The sequence below is a fragment of the Dunckerocampus dactyliophorus genome, chromosome 14 (assembly GCF_027744805.1).
Source record: "Dunckerocampus dactyliophorus isolate RoL2022-P2 chromosome 14, RoL_Ddac_1.1, whole genome shotgun sequence".
Taxonomy (NCBI): Eukaryota; Metazoa; Chordata; class Actinopteri; order Syngnathiformes; family Syngnathidae; genus Dunckerocampus; species Dunckerocampus dactyliophorus.
Window position 1 is genome coordinate 20,415,510 of NC_072832.1, and position 26,301 is coordinate 20,441,810.

Here is a 26,301-nt window from a genome sequence, read left to right on the forward strand (position 1 = left end):
TCACTTTCAGGAAAACACTGCCCCCTAGCGTTTGGTAGAGAATTTCAAGTCATAAACTCAACCCCCCGCCTAATCTCATGAAACATCTCTCTCCGGCACACGCCACTACAAAGCGAAATCCCAATTTTTTACACATGCACATACTCCCACAGAGTGTGAAATAAAATGTTGTAATTTCATCTCTTTAATTGCCGTATTGTGCGCAAAACAAATCAAATGAACATATTGCCAAATAAGAGTACATTGCAAGGTAAGCCCATCAGTTACACAGTATTGTTTGATAGGCACTGTGATTCCTTAACGCTTATCCCTATTGGTCAAAGTGGCACTGAGCACCCCTCATACCTCAACGCGCATCCTCTGTGCGCGACTTGCCATTTTTTTCTTCCTTTTTTTTGCTGTGTGGCAAAGCTGAGTGGAAGGCAGCCAGGACGGGGCTGTGCTGTGCAGCTACAAACAGAGGTCATAATGTAATATTGGTAACGGGAACCGACCGAGGGAACGGGAGCTGCTTGTATTTAAATGGGAAATCTGTTGGGCCACTGGCGAGTCAAGGAGCCGAGCACCGTGGAGGAATGCGACTCGACGTGGGGGTCGGACTCGGAGAGCGACGAGCCGGCGGCTGAGGAGGACAGCGGCATCTCCGAGAGCGTGAGCCCGGCGGGGAGCGAGCGGGCCGCGGAAGACAATGGAGACTCATCCCATAAGGTACGGTGGAGCTTTAGCTTGCTGACATCGGGAAGGAATGCGGAACAAGGGGCGCGACGAGTGGGGGCAAACGGATAGCACAAATATTTAAATTCCGTTTAAAGTAAACATCTCATACAACCAAATTATCATGAATGTTCGTCTTGTGTGAACTTTTACCCCTTGGTAAAACACACGTGACATAACACACCAGCACTTCCTGTTTTTAACGCATCACATTTATAATAATATAATACTGTACATAAGGGGGGGGCAAATAGTACAACAATTAAGTCAAAATATTAAGAGAAAAAAAGTGGCAATATAACAAGAAAAATGTGCAATTTTCAAAGAATAACGTTGTCAATTTATGAAGAAAAATAACATCGATTATATTAGAGAAAAAAACGTTATTTTTATTATTATTTTATTATTTTTTTTATTTAGTCATAATATTATATTTATCATTTAGTCATAATATTCTGAAAAACAAACAAAACAAAATTAAGTAGTAATGATTGGAAAATTTAGGTTGAGGGAAATTTTATAATATTATGGGAATAAGGTGAAATTATTGTAGGAATAAAGACATAATATTACCAGAAGAAAGTTGAAATAAAATTTTAAAAAAACAACAACAACAACAGCAGAAAGGGAAAAAAAACATCTTTTATTTTAGGAGAATAAATCAAAAATATTAAAGGAAAAAGTCATATTTTAACAAGCTAAGACAACCTGAGCAATCCAGCTGCGATCGATTGAATGCCTTGAGAATTTTAACACGAAAAAAAGTCACCAAAGTCACTGCAAAAAGTTGAAAAGTTGAATGCAAAAGTTGAAATATTAATGATTTTTTTTTTTTTTTAAGCCGTAATGTTTTGCCAAACAAACAAAACAAAATGAAGCTTTAATTTTTGGGGGAAAATTGTAATATTATGGCAATAAAATCTTAATATTAGAAGAAGTCCATTTACGAAGATTATTTATTGGGAACAAGGTGAAAATATTCTGGGACTAAAATCATAATATTACAAGAAGAAAATGTACAAGAAGAAAGTTGAAATAAATGTTTTGAAAAAGCAACAACAGGAGAAGGGGAAAAAAACATCTGTTATTTTACCATCATAATGTAAAAATATTAAGAGAGAAAAATAATATTTTAACGAGGAAAAAAAACCTCACAATCTTACGAGAATAAACTTGGAAAATGAGGAAAAATAATGTCATTTTAGTAGCATAGAGTAGTTATATATCATTATATATAACAGTTAATTTTTTAAAGTCATAATATTATGAGACAAAAAACAAAACAAAATAAAGTTGAAATTGTTATAATATTATGCGAATAAAGTGTTCATATTAGAAGAAGTACATTTATGAAGATTATTTAAGGACAAAAGTGGAATATTTGGGGAAAAAAACAACAGCAAAAATTGAAAAATCGGCGGCAATTTTACAAGAACTTCGTCAAAATCGTGTATAAACCGCACCTTTTTTCCACCGGTAAGAAGCAAAAAATCGGGGTGCGGTTTATACACGATGACAGGTCTGTGACCAGACTTGGACTGAAAAATAATATCGGACAACGCTTCTACAACGCTTCTGCGGAAGATCACTCGTACTACAAGCCCGGTCACACCACCTGAACTTTGCTGTAGCGTTCCTGGAGCGGTGAAAAAAATTCATCACCGCTCGTAACCGTGCACCACCGTTTAACAGAAGTTGTCCCCCATTAAGGCAACGCCGTATCCGCTCGGCCACCGCTGATGGTTCCTCCTACCGCTCCGAAAGTTTTGAGCTGCACAAAATATTGCGGTGAGGAGCGGGCAATTTTCCGCCACGGCAAAGTTCATCACCGCTCCAACAACGCCCAGTCAAAGTTTGGCGCCGCGTGACGCTTGGGTCCGCTAGGCCAGAATTGGGCTATAATTACGGGGAGAAATTGACCAGAAGCCCATTTGAGAATAGCAGTCTATGGGTCAGACAGTTGCTTTAGCGCCCTCTGCTGTACAGTTGCTGAAAATGCTTGTGTATGCAATTATATATTATAATTATAATACTATATAATTATATATATATATATATTATTATTATTATTAATCTGTGCTTAGCCATAATATTAAAGATGTAGATGCCGAAGTTCGGCATGAGTGTTACGTTTGAGTGTTACTTTGGTGTGTATAATAAGTGTGTATGATTGGCAGGTTGTGTCGGAATAAACTTTTCTTACATGAATTCCATTGCAGATGAATTGACGGACAGCAGATTTCTCCTTTCTTCTTCTTTTTGAAATTGCTTAGTACCTTTACGCATGTTGATTTGAGATGAGAGAGCTGGCATGCATTTATGAACTAAACTTTTTTTTTTTTCCCCCGCCGTGAGCCTGAAAACGGGGGTGCGGTTAATACAGGGGTGCGGCTTATACACCGTGATTTACGGTACTAAGAGAAAAAAGTTGTAATCTAACGAGAAAAAATCAAAATTTTACAAGAATAATGTTATTATATTAGGAGGAAAAAATAACATGATTTTAGAAGCATTCAGATGAAATATTTAAAAAGTCATAATCTTATGAGAACCAAAGAAAACAAAATCAAGTTGTAACTGGAAAATTAGGCTGATGAAAAAGTTATAATAATATGGGAATAAAGTTATAACATTACGAGAAGAAAATTTGCAGAGATTATTTTCGAACAAAGTTGAAATGTTTGCAAATAAATGAAAAAAAAACAGCAACATTGGGGAAAAAAGGAGCAAAGAGCGAAGCTCTTAGTAATAATAGGCTTTTTCACCAATAAGGCAAAGCTGAGATGCAGTCTTTTTCTTGAAACGTACAGTATGTACGGTAACTTCTTAGCATATCTGCAGTACATGTGCTGCTTTTTATATCAAAGCGGTCCTCGCAGCCTTTCATTTTTCACTATTGCCCTCACCGGAAATGGTTTGGACATCAGCGCTAAGGTTAAAGACTCAGGAGTCATTTGTCGACATTAGCGACGTGAATGTTGGATGTTGCTCAACCTCGACATATTCCTGCTGTTCGCAGTTGAGTCTGACGCTACTTCTCTCAGTTTCATCCGCTTCTATCACATTTCTCTCTCCTCCTCCCTCAGCTGACTGACTCTCCAGAGTCTCCTCCGAAGATGAAGAGGAGTTTTTACGCCGCCAGAGACTTGTACAAATACCGCCACTGCTATCCGGTAAACGCAGACAGACTCAAGTAGAGAATACGAGTTATCTTGTGTGTGTTTGGTTTCATGCGTTGGCAGCCATACTCTCAGTTCCTCTTTCTCACACTGTGCGGAAAGAAACAATACTGTGAAAAGGGCATTTTGAAATAGTAAAACAGCAAATTCTAGTACAGATACAGTTAGCTGGAGCCTATCGCCACCCATTTTGGCTCAGTTGTCAGTGACGGGGCACATAATAGACAAACAACCATTCGCACCTGTGGGCAATTTCACGTCTCCAATTTGCAGTAAAACATTTACAATAAAAAATGCTGTTGTAACACATCATTCTCTCGTTTATTACCGGCGATCGAGTCTGGCGCTTGTGTGTCTCACAACATTACAGTGACATTACTGACACCTAGTGACCCAATACTACATACTGTATCATCAATGTCTTCAAATGTGTCTGCTGAATGCCTTATATTTGTATTTTACTTCATTTTTAGCCATGTTTATGCTTGAAAATGATTCATTTAGGCAAAAAATTCGTTGAATATGCATATATTTTGACTACTAACGGGCCGTATTCAACCACAAAACAGCATGATTTATTAATTATGATATTTCTGAGCAACTGTCACAGAGTGAAGCCACAAAATTTGAAGCACAAAGTGGCAAATAGCGGGATAACTGTATTTACCTTTCTGTTTTCAGCCTTTTACTTAAGGTGTAGTGCCCGTACTCATAAAATTCTTCAAGATTAGCATGTCTGTCCTTTCGGTTGAGCACTCACATCACAGCATTTTCAGTGGAAATGATTGAACATGCTTTAACACTGTTGGCAAGCGTATACACATTATATGTCTAATTGCCTACATATGGTCTTTCTAACAACAAATGTGAGCATGCGTACGACTTCTGACATACGTTTGTTGTTGTTGTTGCATGCAGAACTACAAAAAGTCCCGGCAACCCAACGAGTTCCTCAACTTGCGTTTCTACCTTAACAAGATCCCACTAGTACCTGATGGTGAGTGCGACACACACACACACACACACACACACACACACACACACACACACACACACACACACACACACACACAGTAACGTCCAAACGCTTAAAACACAGAAATGATCCAAACACACCAACACCATAGAACACATTGCAACTAGAAAATGCTGCAAATGCAAAAACACACAAACTCCCAAAACAACTACATGAGAAAAGTGCTGCAAGTTCATGGAACAAAAGGGAAGTCAGCCAGACTACCAGGGGCGCTGGAGCTGAGGGACGTCCCTCTAATATTTTACAGTATTGTAGAGCAACCAATTTTTACAGCCAAGCCGTAAAGTAAAATCTGGGCATCCCACTCATGTCTTTAAAGTGGCCTCTGTTGGCCACTGTTGTGTGCGACTTGGAAAGTTTGCAACAAGTAAGTAGTACGTACACCTCACAGTGAACATGTCTAAATTGTGCCCAAAGTGTCAATATTCCGTGTGAGCACTGGTGTCATCCGTTTGGGTATGGGATTCACCAGAGCTGCACATCTTGGAATATTTATACAGCATATTATAGTACAGCGGAACCTCGGTTAGCGTCATTAGTCCGCTCTAACTAGGTAGCCTGCAATTTATTTACTGTATTCTAAACTTAAGAAAGGGGTTAAAGTGGAGTGGGGAAGAAGGAGAGTGAAGCCAAAAATGTACCACTTCCACACTGAATGGGAGGAGAACTCTTTTCCCCATAGAGTGAGGGAGTGATAATCGAACCATGATATTGTAAGGGACGACTGTACATTTTTACTTCGGTTTGGTTTGGTTTGGTTTAGTTTATTTGAACATGAAGGTTCCAATGGAATACATCTCATGAATCATCCTTTCACAGTTCCACATGTCCAAAAGGAGTAGGAAGAAGCAAAGCTTATTTAATCCTACCCCCCCATCCATTCTACATCTAGTACAGTACATGTAGTTCACTTCCTGCATTCCATGTCATGTTTTCAGTGATAGTCAGAATAACACATAATAATAGATAACGGTGAGATAACCCTCCCCCCCCAAAAAAAGAGAGAACATTCATAATAATGATAATAATGATGACAATACTAAATAAATAAATAAATAAATAAGAACAAAGCTTTTTTTTTTTTTAACACAACAAAGAAAATTATAAAAAAAAATAATAAATAAATAAATAAAAATAAATAAATAAAAAATAAAATTGAATTAAATAAATAAAAAATAAAATAAAATAAAATAAAATAAAATAGAAAATAAAAAAATAAATAAAATAAAATAACAAACCTGACAGAACAATCAGGACTCTTCTGCCTTGTATTTAGCAAACATCAACTGCTTGTATTGTTTTTTGAATTTGCTCATCTCTGTACATTGTTTTAGTTCTTTACTCAATCCGTTCCATAATTTAATTCCACACACGGAAATACTGTGGGTTTTCAGCGTTGTTCTCGCATATAAATGTTTTAAGTTTAATTTTCCTCTAAGATCATATTTCTCCTCTCTGATTGAGAAATACTTGATTAGATTTTTGGGTAACGAGTTATTATTAACTTTATACATTATTCTAGCGGTTTGAAAGTGCGAATTTTAATATCTGTGATTGTAAAAATAAAGGGTTTGTATGTTCTCTATACTTGGCATTATGAATTATCCTCACAGATCTTTTTTGCAGTACAGTGAGTGAGTGAAGATTGCTTTTGTAATTATTTCCCCATATCTCCACACAATACGTTAGATATGGTAATACTAAGGAACAGTACAGAGTGTGGAATGATTTTTGATCAAGGACATATTTTGCTTTATTTAATATAGAGATATTTCTCGCAATATAGAGATATTTCTTTGACACTTCATTGACACAAATGTGTAAAAATCTGTTTTCTCTTGGACGTGAAAGTATCTTTTTTTTTTTTTAATTAGTGTCAAAAAAGCCAAATTACATTGACCACAAATTTCAGGTTGAGTTTGATTTGGAAAGACCAGCAGGTGAACTGATCCCTCACACGCTGCTAAATGTCTATGGATACTAACATCTTGTCTCTCGTCAGGTATTTACATAGAAGAGATTTTGACAAGGTGGAGAGGTGACTACGACAAGCTGGAGCACAATCACACCTACATTCAGTGGTGAGACACACGTAACGCACGGTGTCATTGTATAGGTGGTCCTCGGGTTACGAACAATTTCCCGTTCTATCCTGTGATGTGAGTCTAGTTTTTTTATGTCGGAATTTATACCAAAATGATACCGAAACTTGTAAAACACTCACACTGTACACAGAACACACAAAGAACATATAATATTGTGACAGGCTAGTGTGGAAGAATAACCTCTTCTCCTCCCAGATCTCCTGGTAATAGTGCACAGAATCCATGACCCCTGGAGTATTCTTTCATTCATTCATTCCTTAGGGCCCTGTCACACCTTGACGATTTAGCCAGCGCATGCCTGACGTGTTCATTTTGATGGCATACGTTGAACTGTGGACGTTTTTTTCAATTTTGGGCGTATACATAGCGTTTTAGTAACTTATATAGAACGTGTCTATAACTTATAGGCAACTCATACCAACGAATGCGTAGCGTGTTGCCGGCGTTCACAACTTATGCCCGACACCAGTCTAACTTATGCAAAGCGCACGGCAGCGTATGGCCGACGATGACGTGCCGTAGCCTATAAAAAGGCTGCCACTTGATGACTCACCTCACGAGACATCGCAGTGTCAACATCAGCATCATGCCGAAGACAATTTCCAAGACCGCTGCCGTCAGGGCAGTGACGGAGGGATCCATCACCACCCACAGCCTCCCCCTCCCACTCTGATGGAGATGACGCAGGTTGTAACGCCTCTTCCCCTCCTGTTAGTTCCATTTCCCAAAGTTGTTTGAGTATTTTTAAAGTGTTGCACTGTGCAATAACACTTGAAGGAATACGTGTATTATCGTTCATTGCTGGGGTGTGGTGTCATTATGACATATGGTCATGTTTTTCACGGCTGTCTTTTATACTCATTTGTAAATAGTTCTATTTTTTCCAGCAAACACTAACTTGGACAGGAACATGCTGTATCTCTCCATTCTTTTTGAATGTAAATACTCCTATGCACTTTATGTCGACGTGATCAGTAATGCTTGATTAAAACGTGCATTGTTTCTCTCAGACAAAGCGCAAAAAAAAAATTAATAAATGTTAGTTCCATTCCCAGTGTCACAGTGCCCTCTACTGGTCAAGCATGTACAGTATAAATAAGGACTTCCTACAAGGCATAGCATAATTTACTGTATAATGTAATCTATGCAAAAACAACAGCCTCCATCTCCTCTCAGCCAAAGCTTGCCAAGAAGATGCAGTTTTGTCTCAAGTTATGTTGACGTATTACGACTTGTGCGTAACTTACAAATAACGTATGTGAACGGGCGTCAACAATCGCATAACTTATTGCCCGCGTATGCGTGACGTATGAATCATACGTTGACATACGTCGAAAAGTTTGGTTCATGCACCATATTTTTGGATGACTTGGACGCACTACGACGTATGCCGGCGTGCTTCAGCGTGCTCTTAACTTATACAAAACTTACCCATAACTTATTCGACGTACGCCAGCGTATTGGCCAAATTTTTCGTACGTTGGCGTAAGCTGGCTAAATCGTCAAGGTGTGACAGGGCCTTTAATGGTGGTTGCCACAGCCACAACATTGGTGGGCGTCTCTCCTCTCGCTGAGCTTTTTATGATGTTAATTTTCACTTCCCTGGTGATGGCTTTCCTTTTCCTTGGCGCACTGCTGCTTGGGACACACGATGACGTGTAAAAAGTGCATTCTTGTGCACGTGGTGCGTATTCTTCCGCCGGCGTCCCTTGGTTTCAAGCGAATCTTGTGTGTACGGACCAAAATTCAGTTTTAATTAATGGCAGCGCGTTCGTAATCACAAAACACTCGTAAACCGAGGACCAGCTGTAATTGTAACTCCACAGGAAGGTGCAAATGAATGACATAGCTCTTGATGCTCTGAACTTCACTTGTGAATAAATATAAAAAATGTTCTTTGCATCTTTTTAAAACGTCATTTCCGGGTGAAAGGCTGTTTCCATTACGAGAACAAGGGCTCAACTTCTACGCACATGAACTGACTCAGGATGAGATTAAAGTAAGACACACACACGCATGTACACGCACACACACGCACACACACTACATGACTTGACAAGCTACTAATAAAAAAACACAGTGATTCTTAACTGATGGGTAGCGACTCACACCTATTTTTAGTGGCAATTAATAAAAGGATTTTTTCATGTGGTGGGGTGTCATCTATTAATAGTCCTATAGGAGGCGACAACGTTGTGGATAAAAACGTATTACTCCTGAAATGTTCATTGAGCCTGTTTTGTACTGACACGTTGGGTTATATTTTAAAACTGCAAGTCTTTTCATTAAATAATTCGAGATATTTGAGAATTTGACTGAAAAAAAACCCGTAATTAAGACGGGGGTGTCCAGAGTGCGGTGCAGGGGCCACTTGCGGCCCGCAGCAGTTTTTTACTGGCCAACTGCACATTTGGGGAAAAAAAACACCAGAAAAAAATGTATAAATCAGCAGTAATTTTAAAAGTCAAAAGAGACAAAAGTTGTAATCGAACGAGAAAAAGTTTCATTTTACTAGAATAACGTTGCAATATTATGAGAAAAAATAATGCCATTTTAGTAGCATAACGTTGAAACAAAACAACAAATAAAGTTGTAATTCTTGGCAAAATTAGGTTGGGGGGGAAGTTATAATGTTGTAAAGTTATAAAACATTTTATAATTATATAATTATAAAATATAATTTATATAATTATGAGAAGAAAATGTACAAGAAGAAAGTTGAAATAGACAACAACAGCAAAAATGGAATAATTAGCAGTAATTTTATGAGAATAAAGTCAAAATATTTAGAGAAAAAAAATCTTATTCTGACAAGAAAAAAAATCAAAATTTTACGAGAATACAGTGGTAATATGAGGAAAAATAATATAATTTTTGTAGCGTAGAGCTGAAAATAAAAAAGCAAAAATACCTTAAGTTTTAAAAATCGTAGTATTATGAGAAAACATACCCAAAACTGTTATAATATTTAAAAATTAGATTGGAAAAAAGTTAAAATATGATGGGAATAAAACTGAAATATCATATGAATAAAGTCATAATAATATGATAAGAAGATTTACAAAGATTGTTTAAGATAAAAGAAAAGAAAATTTTGAAAAAAAATAGGAAGAATGATGACAAAAAAGAGCAAAGACTGAAGTTCTAGGCTTTTCCACCTGTATCACAAAGCTCACATGCAGTTTTTTCTTATAACTTCTGAGCACGTCTTCACAAAATATCAAAATGGCCCTTGCATCCTTTCATTTTTCACTATGTGGCCTTCGGTGGGAAAAGCTTGGACACCCCCTGCATGAAGGTGTGCAGCCAAACCAGTTGAGAACCACTGGCCTCAACGATGACCATGAATATTTTATTTCACACTTTCACATTATGGGACACTATGAGACAAAACAAAGAACGAGCATCTTTAAGCACCTTTGTTGGCTCCTCTCAGGAATTCCAAAGCACTCGAGAAGCCAAGAGGAGGTTCTTGGCAGCTTATTCCCTCATGTTGGATTTCTACGGCATAAAACTGCTTGATAAGAGCGGGAACGTCTCTCGGTCTTCCAACTGGCAGGAGCGCTTCCATCACCTTAACGAGTAAGTACGCAAATGAGGCTGGGGCTGCACTTTTAAGAGGTTTTTGTAACATGCATGTAGAAACATCAATGCAAAGAACCAGTGAGAACCGGTCCTATGTGGAACGTGGCGCTGACTGACACAGTAGGATCTATCAGTAAGAAACATAACGTTGCCTGAAGAATTGGTGCCTTCTTGCTGCGTGATGTGATTGCATTCAGCAGCAAATGTGAAGCCACAAGAACAAGCAGATGCTCAAACAAGTTTTTGTTTGGATTTTCTTGTCCCTCTTAATTCACTGGTTTCATGGCCCCATAAACTGTCATTGCATTTCTTTTCTGAATTGGAATTTTTACATGGAAACATTTTGTTCTTTTGCTTGTTTGTCACACTTAAATGCTTCAGATCATCAAACTAATTTAAGTATTAGTCAATGACAACACAACTAAACACAAAATGCAGTTAAAAAAAAAAAAAAAATCAAACCTAGTGGCCCTGTGTGAAAAAGTGATTGCCCCCTCTGTTGAAACATAACTGTGGTTTATCACATGTAAGTTCCATTTCTCTAGCCACACCCAGGCCTGATTACTGCCACACCCGTTGTCAATCAAGACATCACTTAAATAGGACCTGCCCGACAAAGTGACATAGACCAAATGATCCTCAAAAGCTAGACATCATGCTGAGAGCTAAAGAAATTTAGGAACAAATGACAAAGAAAGTAATTGAGATCTATCAGTATGGAGAAGGTTATAAAGCCATTTCTAAAGCTTTGGGACTCCAGCAAACCACAGTGAGAGCCATTATCCATAAATGGTGAAAACATGGAAAAGTGGTGAACCTTCCCAGGAGTGGCCGGCCAATTAAAATTACTCCAAGAGCGCAGCGACGGCTCATCCAAGAGATCACAAAAGACCCCACAACAACATCCAAAGAACTGCAGGCCTCACTTGCCTCAGTTGAGGTCAGCGTTCATGACTCCATCATAAAGACACTGGGCACTGCTGAACAAAAAGAACACTAAGGTTTGTCTCAATTTTGCCAGAAAACATCTTGATGATTCCCAAGACCTTTGGGAAAATACTCTGTGGTCTGATGAGACAAAAGTTGAATTTTTTGGAAGGTGTGTGTCCCATTACATCTGACGTAAAAGGAACGTCATATTTTAGAAAAAGAACATCAGACCAACAGTAAAATATGGTGGTGGTAGTGTGATGGTCTGGGGCTGTTTTGCTGCTTCAGGACCTGGAAGACTTTCTGTCATAAATGGAACCCTGAATTCTGCTGTCTACTAAAAAAACCCTGAAGGAGAATGTCCGGCCATCTGTTTGTGACCTCAAGCTGAAACCAACTTGGGTTCCGCAGCAGGACAATGATCCAAAACACACCAGCAAGTCCACCTCTGAATGACTGAAGAAAAACAAAATGAAGACTTTGGAGTGGCCTAGTCAAAGTCCTGATCTGAATCCTATTGAGATGCTGTGGCATGACCTTGAAAAAGAGGTTCATGCCGGAAAAGCCTCCAATGTGGCTGAATTACAACAATTCTGCAAAGATGAGTGGGCCAAAATTCCTCCACAGTGCTTTTAAGAGACTCATTGCAAGTTATCACAAACGCTTGATTGCAGTTGTTGCTGCTCAGGGTGGCCCGACCATTTGAGTTGTATTGTCACTGACTAATATTTACATTTGTTTGATGATCTCAAACATTTAAGTGTGCCAAATATGCACAAAAAAAATCACACACTTTTTCCACACCACTGTATGCGTGCCTGATAACACGCACGGTGTTTGTGTTCAAGGGCAAACATGTAGAGCCACATTTATCCGTGGCGGTCCAAATGTATTTGTGGCAGGCCACCACAAATTCCTACTATGAACACTATTCCTCTTATGAAATATTGCACCCCACTTCTGATGCTACTCCACCAAATCATTTCACCTGCCACTGTCATGAATAAGATGAAACGATGGAAATGACTTTGTCACTTTGTGAAGGTCACAGCACAACTACCTACGCATCACTCGCATACTGAAGTCACTGGGCGAGCTGGGTTATGAGGCCTTCAAAGCTCCGTTGGTCGGCTTGTTCCTGGAGGAGTCCCTGCATCGCAATACCCTTCCTAACATGCAGCACAGCATCCTGGAATACTTTGTATACACCATTCGCCTGCCGGCCACTCGTAGACGCCTGCTGCGCTACGCTCGCCGCCACTACAGGCCCGCCCACGCTTTTCTCTGGGGTCCTCCGCCCAAGAGATCCAGGTTTAAAGGTGGAGATGACGGTGCTAGTGTGGGGGCCGGGAGCAGCGGGATCCGAGCACCTGCTCCCACACCAGAACCACAGAGGAGGGGGGACAAGAGCTTCATCTCCTCCTCTGCGTGTAGCGGGACACTTGTGTCTTCCCATGATGCCGTGGTATGCCATGATGTGTCTGCAGAGGGGATGAACACATACACTGGCATGGATAGACTGGAGGGGGTACTTATTATGAAGGGAGAAGGAAACAAGTACGCTGAGGTTGTTCCTTTGTAGGGTGCCAGTGGTCTGATGGTTGGATTCATATTGGCTTTTCCAGAAAGTAATAATGAGGCCAATATAGATGGAGCAGTAAAAAAAAACAGTTTGTTGGTTAGGTTTTACAACCCCATAAAAAGTTAAATGAGATAACATTGTAATGTCGTGAACAAATGTTTATTTTCTAGTTCTAGTACAGGGGTGTCCAAACTTTATCCACAGTGAAAAATGAAAGGATGCAAGGACCACTTGGATTTTACGTTTGCTTTTTTAATTTTTCAAATATTTCAGCTTCCTTCTTCATCTTATCTTCGCAAATTTTGTTCTCAGAGTATTGTGACTTTATTCCCATAATATTATCACTTTTCCCCAGCGTAATTTTCCCCAAATTATAACTTTATTTTGTTTTGTTTGTTGCTCATAATATTACTATTTGAAAAATAAGTGTAATATTTCAACTCTATGCCACTAAAATGACAATATTTTTCCTCGTAATATTGTGAAATGATTCTCGTAAAATTGAAATTTTTTATTAATACTTTATTTTTGTAAAATTACAGCAGTTTTTTCTGTTTTGTTGGGTTTTTTTATATTTCCAACTCTTTCAACTTTGTTTTTGTAAATTTTCTTCTTGTAATATTATGACTTTATTCCCATAATATTAGAACTTTTTCCTTAATATAATTTTAAAAAAATTACAATTTCATTTAGTTTTGTTTCTCATAATATTATGAATTAAAAAAATAAATTCTTCAATATGACTACTAAAATTACTTTACTTTTCCTCGTAATATTATAAGTTTATTCTTGTAAAATTGTGACTTTTAAAAAAATTTTACTCTTAATATTTTGACTTTATTTTTTTATGAAATTATAGCTGTTTCCAACTATTTAAACTTTCCTTTCATAATTAGGACTTTTTTATTTTCACCTTATTTCCATATTATCATAACTTTTTCACCAATCTGATTTTCCAAAAATGACAACTTTGTTTTGTTTTGTTTGCTACTCATAATATCACGACCAGTAACGTCTTTTTTTCTTTAATATTGTGACTTTATTCTTGTTAAATCTTTGCTGATTTTTCCATTTTTGTTGTTGTTTTCTGTTTTTTTTTTTAGTTCTCTTGTTAAATTATATTTTTAGAATGTACCGTGGGTTAATAAAAAAAAAAAAATAGCCGTGGGCCGCAAATGGCCCCCGGGCTGCACTTTGGACACCCCTGTTCTCGTAGATTATCTCAAGGGCTTATTCATGTAAACATCTCTTTGCTGGGAATTCATTTCAGCTCTGCTCAGTAATGCTGTCTGGGATAAGACCACCATGGACTCAATTTCCAACCTACACTCAACAAAAATACAAATGCAATGCTTTTGTTTTTGCTCCCATCTTTCGGGAGCTGAACGAAAGGCCGATTTCTCTCCAATGTTGTTCACAAATGTGTCTAAATCTGTGTTAGTGAGTGCTTCTCCTTTGCATATCATGATGCTGATTAGACAGCATGATTATTGCACAGGTGTGCCTTAGGCGGCCACAATAAAAGGCCACTCCAAAATGTGCAGTTGGGAAGGCCAGAAAACGTGTGGCCATCATCTGCCTCACATTTCTGCATAGAGTTGATCAGGTGGTGGAATGTTGTTATATTTTTGTTGAGTGTGTGTTAACCTTGAGGCCCATACGTGTCGCCAGGGACATCTGAACACATGACTAAAGATTGCCTTATGCTTACTAGTTACTGATATTGAGGTGCATTTCTAAACCAGAGGCCTATCCTGCTGATGATCCACTCATGCAAATCTTCAAATTGGAAACATGGTGGCACCCTCGCATTATATACTGTAAATATTTTATACGTTTCCTTTTCAAACTCAGTGAAACAACAAAAAGACAGCAGACTGGGTGAATTTTTTTGTCATTAAATTGATTCAACTGATTTTTGAAGTTGAATCATAGTGCAGTAATCCCTCGCCACATCATAATTCCAATTTCGCAGCTTCACTCTTATCACGGTTTTTCAAAAATACATGAATAAATCATGCTGTTGTTGAATAAGGCCTATTATTAGTCCAAAATATGCATTTTTAAGCAAAGTTTAGGTATTTTTGACTAAATGAAGCATTTTCAGGCATAAAAATGAATCACAAATATATTAATTAATAAATCATGCAGTTTTGTGGTTGAATACAGCCTATAATTAGTAACAAATATGCATATTTAAGCACATTTTATGGATTTTCTGCCTAAATGAAGCATTTTCAGGCATAAAAATGAAGTAAAATACAAATATAAGGCGTTCAGAAGACTCATTGAAAGACGTGATGATATGTAGTATTCTACGCTGGTCACTAGGTGTCAGTAATGTTACTGTAATGTTGGGTGAGACACACAAGCACCAGACTTGATCGCCGGAACAACAGGCTTTTATTGCAGGTTTGAATGATCTCACAAAAGGCACATGGGCTACTGTCGCGGCTGTAACCCGCATCGAGCTAAAACTCAACCCTGAACCGAGAATGAGTCTTATTTTCTCTTATTATGTGTACTATATCGGGTAATAGGAGTGTAAAGGTGACTATAGGGGTGTTATTTCATGTCTAGAGTGCTCTAATAATGTTAGAAACCATATTTAGAAGGTCGTAAACAACTTTTCTATGCTTTAATTACAAAATATTCTATTCATAAATAAGGCATAACCGATTAACGAAGGATTACTGTGTATTATATGCTAGTTACCAATATCTACTCACAGTGACGATAGTACTTGTCTGCTGTATACACCAATTCATGTGATTGAATATTTCTAGAAACTTCAAGATAAGCCATTCTTACTTCTTTCGAGGAACATTTAATTCCATAAATCATATATTGTTGTTTTGAAGCAAAAAGTAGCACCAAATGGACTTAACCTTAAAATGCTCATGTTTTCTATTGTTTACAGTATAGATACGCAATTGCTATTGCGTTTAAAAACATAGGTACCACTTTAGGATAGCCAACCAAAGGCTTTATTTTAATGTTACTATAGAAAATGGATGGATGGTTACTTGCCTTTTAGTTTATAGGTCAAATATGAACAAAGTTATAAATGGCTGTTTAATAAAGTATGACATTTGTCAAGTTAAAGTCATACCTGTCGACCCTCCCGGGAAATCCTGCCCTTCTTTCCCACCACTGCAGGTGACAGTGGTGCAGTGTATTGGCAGTGGGCCCTTGGGTCTTTCAGCTGTTGCTGTATTTTATAGTTATCCATTCGGTTTAGCTGTTAATCCTGTGCTCACCATAAACCACACCTGTCAAGCCTCCCATTTTCCCATATTTTGCCCACCTTTCCAGGCGCCCTCCCGTTTGAATAGTTTGCCGTAAATTTCCTGTATGTTAACTTTCATGGGAAAAAAAATACTCTCCAACGAGGGCAATAGAGGCAACCCTGGCAATGTAATATTGGCGTAGCACATGTTGGCATTAAAGTCAGGCCTTCAAAATAAAAGCATTGCAGTAAAATTCTGGGCTGTGGTGGAATTACGCTGGGAAGACCAGAATTTCCCTTCATTTTCCTGAAATGCTCAAATGCAAAGGTTGACAGGTATGCCTTAAAAAGTTTTTCAATGTGCAGTCATCCCTCACCATTTTGCACTGCAAACGTCGCGGCTTCACTCTATCACGGGTTTTCAAAAATAATATATGAATAAATCATGCTGCCTATTAGTAAAAAAATATGCATATTTAGCAAAGTTTGGCCTAAATGAAGCACTTTCAAGCATAAAAATAGCTAAATAAAGTAAAATTCAAACATAAGGCGTTCAGAAGACGCATTCAAAGACATTATGTAGTATTCTACACTGGTCACTAGGTGTCAGTAATGTTACTGTAATGTTGTGTGAGTCACAAGCACCAGATTTGATCGCCGGAACAACAGGCTTGTATTGCAGGTTTGAATGATCTCACAACACGAGCTTCTGTCTCGGCCGTAACTCATGCCAAGCTAAAACTCAACTCTGAACCCCCGATATCACTAAGTCCTATTTGTGTCTTAAATGTCTTATTTTCTCGTTTTATGTCTACTATATTGGGTAATAGGAGTATAAAGTTGACTATAGGGGTGTTATTTATTGTCTAGAGGGCTCTAATAATATTTAAAATTGCATTTAGAAGGTCGTAAACAGGTTTTCTATGTTCTAACTCCAAAAATATTCAATTTGTAGATAAGGAATCCTACTTGGAGGACATTTACTTATTGTGGTCGCGTCTGGAACCAATTAGCCGGGATCAACGAGGGATTACTGTACTGCATAACTAGAAAAAGGAACATTATTGTAAAGTGTAATAAATACCATTAATTAGGTGGTAGCATTAATAGCACTTTTTAGTTTATTGAGCCTTTAAGTGTGAAGTGATAAACAGCTTATAGAAAGTGTCTGTGGCAACATTGAGATTCACTTTATAATTACTTTATTCTTGTACTAATGTGTTTTTTTTTAAACTACTTGATTCTTCTAAAGTTTTATTGCTGCTTTATTTAATTTTTTTAATGCTCTTTTTCATGTAATTTCCTTTTTTTTTCTCTCATCAGTACTCCTAGTACTCCTAGTACTTCATAAGGTAGGACTGGAGGTTGGCGAGAATAAAGAGCAGGAGTGTTGTGTTCAAATGCTGTTCGGACAGACAGTTGACCTTGAATATGACTGCTTGTGTCACCTGAAAGCCTTCTGCGTCGATATTTCTAATGTCAGGTGATGTGCTGCACTTTTTTGACAATCTTCGTCTTCCTGTTAAAGCGCTGTAAGGTTACTTCAAATGGTTCGATATTTAGGGACACCCGTACAATACCTTTGATAATATTTACATGATATGTACGTTTGAACTATTGTATTCGATGACACGTCTCGGTAGTATTCAGCAAATAGTAGTAACATGTGAACAATGAGCCCACAAATGTGACGCTTTAGTACTGTTGTGAGGATACTCATGTTTCCATGAAAATTCCCTTTTTAAATGTATAGTTAGCAACACGTCATACCTTTTCAGGTGAAATATGTCATCCCATGGGCTAAACTGTTTGACTTTTTAGGATACTGTGGTAATATATTATGTGAACTGATACTACTGTATTAAGTGCCTCTTTTGTAATGGCGTCTCAAAGGATAGTATTTCCCATCATTTATTTGGCATTCTTTTTGTATAGAATTTTGATATTTACTCGTGATCGCATTCTAGTCCGATTCATTATGAGTCATTGTTTGGATGAAATGAAGGCAGGAATGTGATTGTTTGGGAGAACCATCCTGGAATACTTTGTATGTGGCGCATTGAATCGGTGGGATTGTTCCAGGTTTCAATGTTCACAATATTTACTGGACTTTAGTGTATTAGCAAGCTCATGTGTACGCCACAATTTAAAATGAATGCACACAATATGAATTCAATAAATATTGCGGTTGTGAACGAAGAGTGGCGTCAGTGGCTTGTCATTACTTTACTGTCTGTGAATGTTGACTTCCAGGTTTCACAAAGACGTTGCTTTTTTTTTTACCATTTAGGAAATTACAGATACAATATAAGAAACTATACGAAACAGGCAAATTTGAAATATATCTTACGATTTATTAACACGCTGAGGTCTGACTCGCAAAAAAAAAAAGACAAAACAATGGTCCTATTGAATTTTGGAAAGAAATCAAAAGATGGAACACTTTAAAAACATCCTTGCCAACAAACATTGATGGGGCAAACAGACCAGAGGAAATGACTCACTTCTGGCAGAAACATTATTATGAGCTGTTTAACTGTGTCAAACATAATTCCTTTGTGGTGGACAATAGAGACAAAAATGAAGATTGTGATGAAGTTCAGAAATAATAAGGCCTGTGGTGCAGACAAGATATCCACTGAGCATTTAAAATTTGCCAGCACTCTGTTAGCAAAAACCCACGCACGCACAGGGAGAACATGCAAACTCCACACAGAGATGCCCAGCGGAGATTCGATCAGAGAAAAAATAAGACCCGTACTTGGGGTTGGGCATCGTTGGAATTTGAACGATTCCAATGCCTTGTTTCGATTCCAGTTCCTAACAATTCTGATGCTTTGAAGAGTAAGGGTCATAAAAGTTTGCATGGTTTAAATTAAGGCGCTAACTTGAATCAATGTTATGAACTTTCTTTCCACAGGAGTACACTTTCACAAAAGATGTTTACTTTTGAAAAGCTCATGAAAAAACATTTCCACATATGCTGTTGTTCATGTGTTAGTGTGTGACGCTGCAGCCACTTAAACATGCACAATCAAACAACTTGAAAAAGATTTGGCTATGAAAGAGTACACCAGCTAATGTTAGCACTCAGCACTAGTTGACTTCGTTTGCTGCTTCAGTGTTGGTGTAAGATACAGTATTTTTTATGACGTATTTTTTTGTCAGAAGTAAACAGGATGTAGCCAACGGAGCTCTTATTTTAAAGGCCAGAAATGTGTTGTGTGGGTTGAAAATTGTGTCGCAAATGTTCCACTGAGCCGACCGTTCTTTTTTTTATGATGGTAAGCCAATCTTTTTAGCTGCTTCTTCTTCATTGGTGCTCGCCGGCTTCTTCGTTGGTGTGCGCGGCTATTTGTGACATGAGCATCGAATCTAGGAATCAAAATTTAAAAATGTGACCGACCCCGGGAGAATGGCAATGTTCGTCCCGGTTCCCATCGATGCTTGAGACTCGATGTCCAACCCTACCCATACTCGAGTGTGTTGCTTTAAATGTGTTCCGGGGCTAGGGGAGCTGAGTGAGGGGAGGACAGGAAGTGATGTCGGGGTTTCAGAGTTGAGTTGTGAGATCATTCAAACCTGCAATAAAAGCCTGTTGTTCCGGTGATCAAGTCTGGTGCTTGTCTGGTAACATTACTGACACCTAGTGACCAGTATAGAATACCACATATCATTTTTGAATGCCTTATGTTTGTATTTTACTTCATTTATATATATTTATGTTTGAAAATGCTTCATTTAGGCAAAAAATACGTAAAATGTGCTTAAATATGCATATTTTTTGACTTGTGAAGTGGTGAGGGATTAATGGACAAACTGTATGCAATTCCTGAAAGTACAGTACATTATTCAAATTTTACAATCTTTTGTATTTCATACATTGAATATACTGTACACTCATTCATCATAAATTTATTTCTTTGTGTCCTTTCTATGCTTTCTGTTGTGTGGGAGAGAGAAAGACAGTGTTGTGTCTAATTTGATGCTTTTCTCTGAATTGTTGCCCAACAACAGATGGTGTCTCCATGTGGTTCCTGTCTTCTTGTCCTTCATTTCCTGCCAGCTCAGTGTGCCCCACACTGCTCTACCTTCAACAATACCTTCACAATATTCTTTTAACTCTCAATTCGTTATGGCAGACGAGGACAAAGTAGATCCCAACAGCTGTTGGACAAACAGTTGCACCGTTGTTTTCTTGTTTATGTTTGCAGTCTTTGCTTTGTTGCTCTTGCAAAAGAGATACAATATCTCTTCCATTCCCCAGAAAACACATCCATCTCCCAAATAATACAATAATTACATAAGAATCATAAATAACACTGACTGAATGAAGGGTCCACAGCACAAGAGGCATAAACCGTACAGCACAGCAGTCACTGAGAGACCACGCAAGCGTTCACACTCACACTCACGCTTCAAGGTGTTCCAAAAGTGGGAGGTATTCCTCAGCATGAGCAGCATATTTCTTAGATGGGAGAATTGTGTGGGGATTTGGCACAGTAAGAACTGGGACACAAGGAGGCCTGGATTCTTACACAGCAAATGTGAAGCATTTCTTTTTCGTTCTTCTTTTACATGAGGTGACAGACCGTATTTATTCCATAATGGAAAGTCTTTCATTTCGTTTAAAGCACGGGTGTCCATAATTTTTCCAGCGAGGGCAAAAGGGTGAAAAATGAAAGGATGCGAGGTTCACGTTGATATTTTGTAAGAAGTTATATATATTTCAAGAAATATCTGCATCCCTAAGGAGGACCAAATGGGACACAATGAAATAAATAAATAAATCTTAATAAAAAAATAAATAATTAATTAAATGGGTCATTAAATAATTACATCAATAAATAAATATTTAAATAATTAATTAAAAGTGTAATTAATTAATTAAATCCATAACAATTTTTTTAATAATTAAATGTGTAATTGATTATTTAAATCAATAAATAAATCCTTAAATAATTAATTAAACATGTCACTAAATAATTACAATACCAGTTCATTTAATGTAAAATCAAATGTAATTATTTCAACAATGTATTATTTCACTATTTATTTAATTCTTTATTCATTAAATTAATTAATTACTTATTTATTTCACTATTTAATTATTTCACGGACTTGTGTGTGCAACTTCATGATTTAATTAGATCTGTCACAACCACCCATCAAAGTCTGTGGGCGGGACTAACGCGAATCTCGTCCAATGACTGCGTTGGTCTGAAGCTCTGAAGTCGGAGAAAATACAAGGAGTTGGTGAGAGATATTTTAAACCTTGCGGGGTATTTGGAAGCGGGGTCTGCTGACCCAGAGCACGTAGCAGTAAAGTCAGAGGAATTTATTGAAGTCGTTGGAACAATTTCCGCACTTTATGACCTATGTATTGACTGAAAATTTCGAGGAAGTACCCCAGCACTTCTCCACCAGGGTTCATTTGGACGACACACACAAGGACCAGCGTTTGGCATTTGACATAGAACCAAGTGGATTCAGGCAAAGAACCGCGATAAATAGCGCCACCCAGTGTATCAGAATATTGTAATGGCGGCTGAATAACTACACGTCAGGATGGATGTATGCAGTTGGCCATTTATTTTCCTGACAACAAAACAGTACTTACAGGTTTGCAGGCGAACTTAGCTACACATGAGTACACGGCAGCAACACTTCCTCCTCTCTTGATCTACGTCTTTTTCCTCCAAACGCTTGCTCCAACCAACATGCTGAACCCGACTGCCCCCTATAGCTCAGACACAAAACAGCAGCTGGGAGCAACACAATATACCAGTCGCTACAATATGTTCTGGCCTATTATTTGTCCAGATATACAGTATGCTTATTTTAGCAAATGTTACGTCTTCTTTGCCTGAATTCTATGTACAAAAAACTTATTTGGTTAATTTATTGCTCTTTTTTCCAATGTTTCTATGTAGAGTATATTCATCACGGAAAGATATGATTATCATAATCATATCTGAAGATTCTTCACTCATAAATCACCTTGGTTCGGTATGGCAAATGCCAAACGTTGGTCCTTGTGTATGTCGACCATGTCGTCCATGGACCCTGGAGGAGAAGTGCTGGGGCACTTCCTCTGAATTTTCAGCCACTCTCCGTTCAATATATTGGTCATAAAGTGCGCAAATAATTGCAACAACTTCAGTAAATTCCTCTGTATTTACTGCTACATGCTCTTGGCCAGCAGATCCGGCTTCCAAATACTCTGCAAGGTTTAAAATATCTCTCACCGACTCCCGAGAAAGTTGGGAGTATTTTCTCCGATTTCAGAGCTTCAGACCAACGCAATCATTGGGCTAGATCCGCGTTAGTCCCGCCCACAGACTTTGATGGGTGGTTGTGACAGATCTAATTAATTGATGAAGTTGCACACACGAGAAATAAGAAAAAGAAGTAAATAAAATATGAATAAATAAATACGGAACAGATCACGTCAAATTTGTCGTGCAATAATACATAAATACTACTACTATTAATAATAATAATAAAGCATATCTGCTTCAAAATAGATGACATTGTGACTTTTTAAATTTTGTTGTATGGGTTATGTTGTTAGTTGTAGACAGCAACGATATTATCCATGAGCTCAGTAACAATACAATACAGCTTCCCACCACTTGCTGGCAGTAATGTGTCAGACAGTTGTTTAACAAGCTCCAATAAGTAGCAGCTAAAGCTAACAATGTACCGCAAACGCAATCGGTTGTACACATGTGCAGAACGCGTCTTGTCACTGCGCAATATGTACCCGGAACGCATAAGATATAAGAAAAAAAATGGTTATTTCTCAAATTTCTATCTATCTTAATAACGTTTTTGGGAGTGGAGGGGGGACGTATATTGCTTGCTGCCGTAAAATAGAGAGACGGATGGCGTAGATTACACATGCCTAACATGTGACTGCCGAAAAATAGGCCAACCGGATGTAGACGCGTTTTGCACATGCGTAGAACCCATTTGAACCGATTGCGTTCCAGGTACGTATTGCGCAGTGGCACGTCTTCTACTGTACATCTGGTCGGCCTATTTTTCGGTAACGTGTGATCTACGCGTTCCGTCTATCATCTATCTACTCTGCTTATGGTTGTTTACATTGAAATATCACTGAATTTTATTGTATTTATTGATTTATGTTACACATAACTGGATATTAGGTTTACATCTGCGCTATGTGCAGTGCGTAAGTTTTTATGTAGTTGTGGATGTCATAAGATGATAGAAACATCCGCATACTAACAAAGTCTTTTCAGGAGAGTCACTAATAAAATAATCCCCTGATATATTACATATATGAAGTATGGTTACTGACCATTTATGTTCATACATTTAAAAAAATAATAATTACCACAGCACGTGACGTCGCAGAAGCGCTGGCGTAAAAACGTGCTAAAGGAGGAAACGACCTATAGGTCTCGTGCATGCACAGAGCCGATTGCGTTTCCAGAACGTATTGCTTAGTGACGGTCGTGAAAACTATGGCGTAGTATTTAAAACTCTTAAATGCAGAATCTATTGCCGACTACAGGATTGTCAAGTGCTTTATTATTATCAGAATTTTGTGTGCAGCTGTGTGTTTGTGTGTGCTGTATTTGTGAGTGAACTACGTCACGCTGTGATGCAGTTCTGTTTAAAGCTCCGTGAGCCGACTAAACTCCATTATAAAAACAAGGCAGTTTGCAGTCATAATACACAGTTTACAGAGCCAGACCGTACACACACACACACATATATGTATATATATATATGGATATATTATATATATCCAACATACACTGTGATGTGCATTATTGAGTATTAAAAAGGCATTTAGTATCGCTCATTGGTTTGATTGCACAGTCCTGTTGTAATGTCTCCATCTTGTGGAGACTATACGAACTGCATGTTTGATTAGAAAACTACAATCAGAACAAGACTTTTTCCCTTGACAGAAGTGTTACTATTGTGATTGCGATTGTTTTTATTGTAATAACTGCGACCGTAATTAGCGAAACGGTCAGAAATTACACAAAACCTGGGCAGGAACGACCACCTTACATCAGAATGACATAATACACATTTATTAAACAGGAAAAGGAGGACGTTATATTCACTTTATGCCCACGTGCATGTCATGACGGACTGTAATAAAGAAAGCATTACTTCACATGATAAATAAGAATACATGTGTTAATGTTGGTACAGTTAAATAATAACGTGTAATACATTTGTTATACATAATCCCTCGTTTTATCGTGGTTAATTCATGACTGTAATTTATGACTGGAGAATACCTTTTCACATTTGAACTTAATTTGTCTCACTCGTGCTAGTGCTCGTCTCACCTTGGCCACCCCAATTAAATTCCTGGCTCCGCCACTGCTGCTGCTGCTGCACTGAGAGTGCTAGGCCTACATGAAAATTATGACACTTGATTTTCTTCCCTGGACTTTTTGATGATCAAAAAAATGTATATGGCAACTCTGTTGGCTTTTAAAACAAATGTCACAGCCTAAGCCTAATGGCAAGCATTTCTCAGATGTTTTACAATGTTGTTTACAGCCACCTTGAGAGGCTAATTGCTGATGCTGTATCCATTAGCTTCACAACAGATACAGTATGTCTTACTTCCACGACAGGAGATACGTCATGTTACACATATCGGTATTGGAAATTGAGAGTTGGACAATATCGGCATATCGGTTATCGGCAAAAAAGCCAATATCGGACATCCCTATTCATTATACAAGACGTGACCTTGAGGGAAGATCTGCTGCCAATATTGATTTAAGCAATGAAGTGCAGGACAACATCGGTATATCAGATATCTATAAAAAGCCAATATGGAGCATCTATGAAATGACTTCCTTTCCCTGTTAAAGGACTCTGGACTGTCATACTGTACATTGTAAAATGTGTGGCAGTTTCAATTCCAGAGGGACAGTCATGACCCAGGTTGTTGGGTCAGAAAAAAGCAGCCAATCAGAGATGAACCGCTCCCTGTTTCCTGTCCTGAATGGGAAGCATTCCCCAGCCCTCACAGCACGGATGTCAAAGGAATTTCACAAAGCCTTTCGCTCAAACTTAAACAGCTCTTTATTTATTGACACAGACCATACAGTACGTGTGTCCTTTTCATTGGCACACTGGGAATGAAAGTGCTTTACCAAATGTAAAAATGCATGTGCAGTCTTGGAAGGAAATTAAAAAAAAAAAAAAAGTAAAATGCAAAAAATAAATGGCTTTGCTGTTTTGTTGTGTTGTATTAGTTAAAACAGAGGAGACGCTTTTCGGACACTGGAGAACCTTACCTTAAGTATTTCCAGCATTATAATACTCTACAATTTTAGGGAGTCTACGGGGGAGACATGTCCCCTCCCCTCCCCTTTTTTTAAAACACAGTTTAGGTCCCTTTTCGTTTTTACAAAACAATGTTACGCTATATTATAAAAGACATTGGTCAAGCACTAGGACCAAGCGGAAAACAGGAGGAAGCCTGTTTCCCTTTAGACCGCCCACAAGCTCATCTATTTTTTGCTAGTGTGTGATTGGTCGTCCCCACTGACACTCCATGACTTGCACGCCAGTGTTTTCCTACGTTAGTCATAACCGGTGATCATCTGCCACATGGTGGATTAATTGGATTTTCATTATTTTCTATGGGAAAATTTGCTTTGGTTAGAGTCTGTTTTGGTTTGAGTCGGACCCTGTGGAATGAATTAATGACGTTAACCAAGGCACCACTGTATTTTAATGATTTATTCATTCAATAGCCACAAAAATTACTACATTAAAAAAAATATTTGATTTTCTACCACTCATCCTACATTGTGAAAAATATGAATATAAAAGTAATAACGAGGTACAAGTAAGTATGACCTAAGTTGTCATTAATTGTGACGTTGAATTCCCGAGTAAGGCAGTGCAAACAGTCCCACTCCCGGCCA

General features: G+C 38.0%; 1 protein-coding gene across 2 annotated transcripts; it reads left to right on the plus strand.

The window, feature by feature from the left end:
- Positions 1–361: 361 nt before the first annotated feature.
- On the plus strand, positions 362–19,929 carry ogfrl1 (opioid growth factor receptor-like 1). 2 transcript variants are annotated; one of them, XM_054798403.1, is made up of 7 exons: positions 362–708; positions 3,801–3,887; positions 4,812–4,890; positions 6,932–7,010; positions 8,967–9,033; positions 10,471–10,616; positions 12,594–19,928. In XM_054798403.1, exons 1-7 carry the CDS (start codon positions 523–525, stop codon positions 13,129–13,131), a joined length of 1,182 nt encoding a protein of 393 aa, XP_054654378.1. In that variant the 5' UTR covers positions 362–522; the 3' UTR covers positions 13,132–19,928. The 2 variants fall into 2 exon arrangements, with proteins under 2 accessions (XP_054654378.1, XP_054654379.1); XM_054798404.1 differs by lacking the exon at positions 3,801–3,887 and having other exon boundaries at positions 12,594–19,929.
- Positions 19,930–26,301: the final 6,372 nt, after the last annotated feature.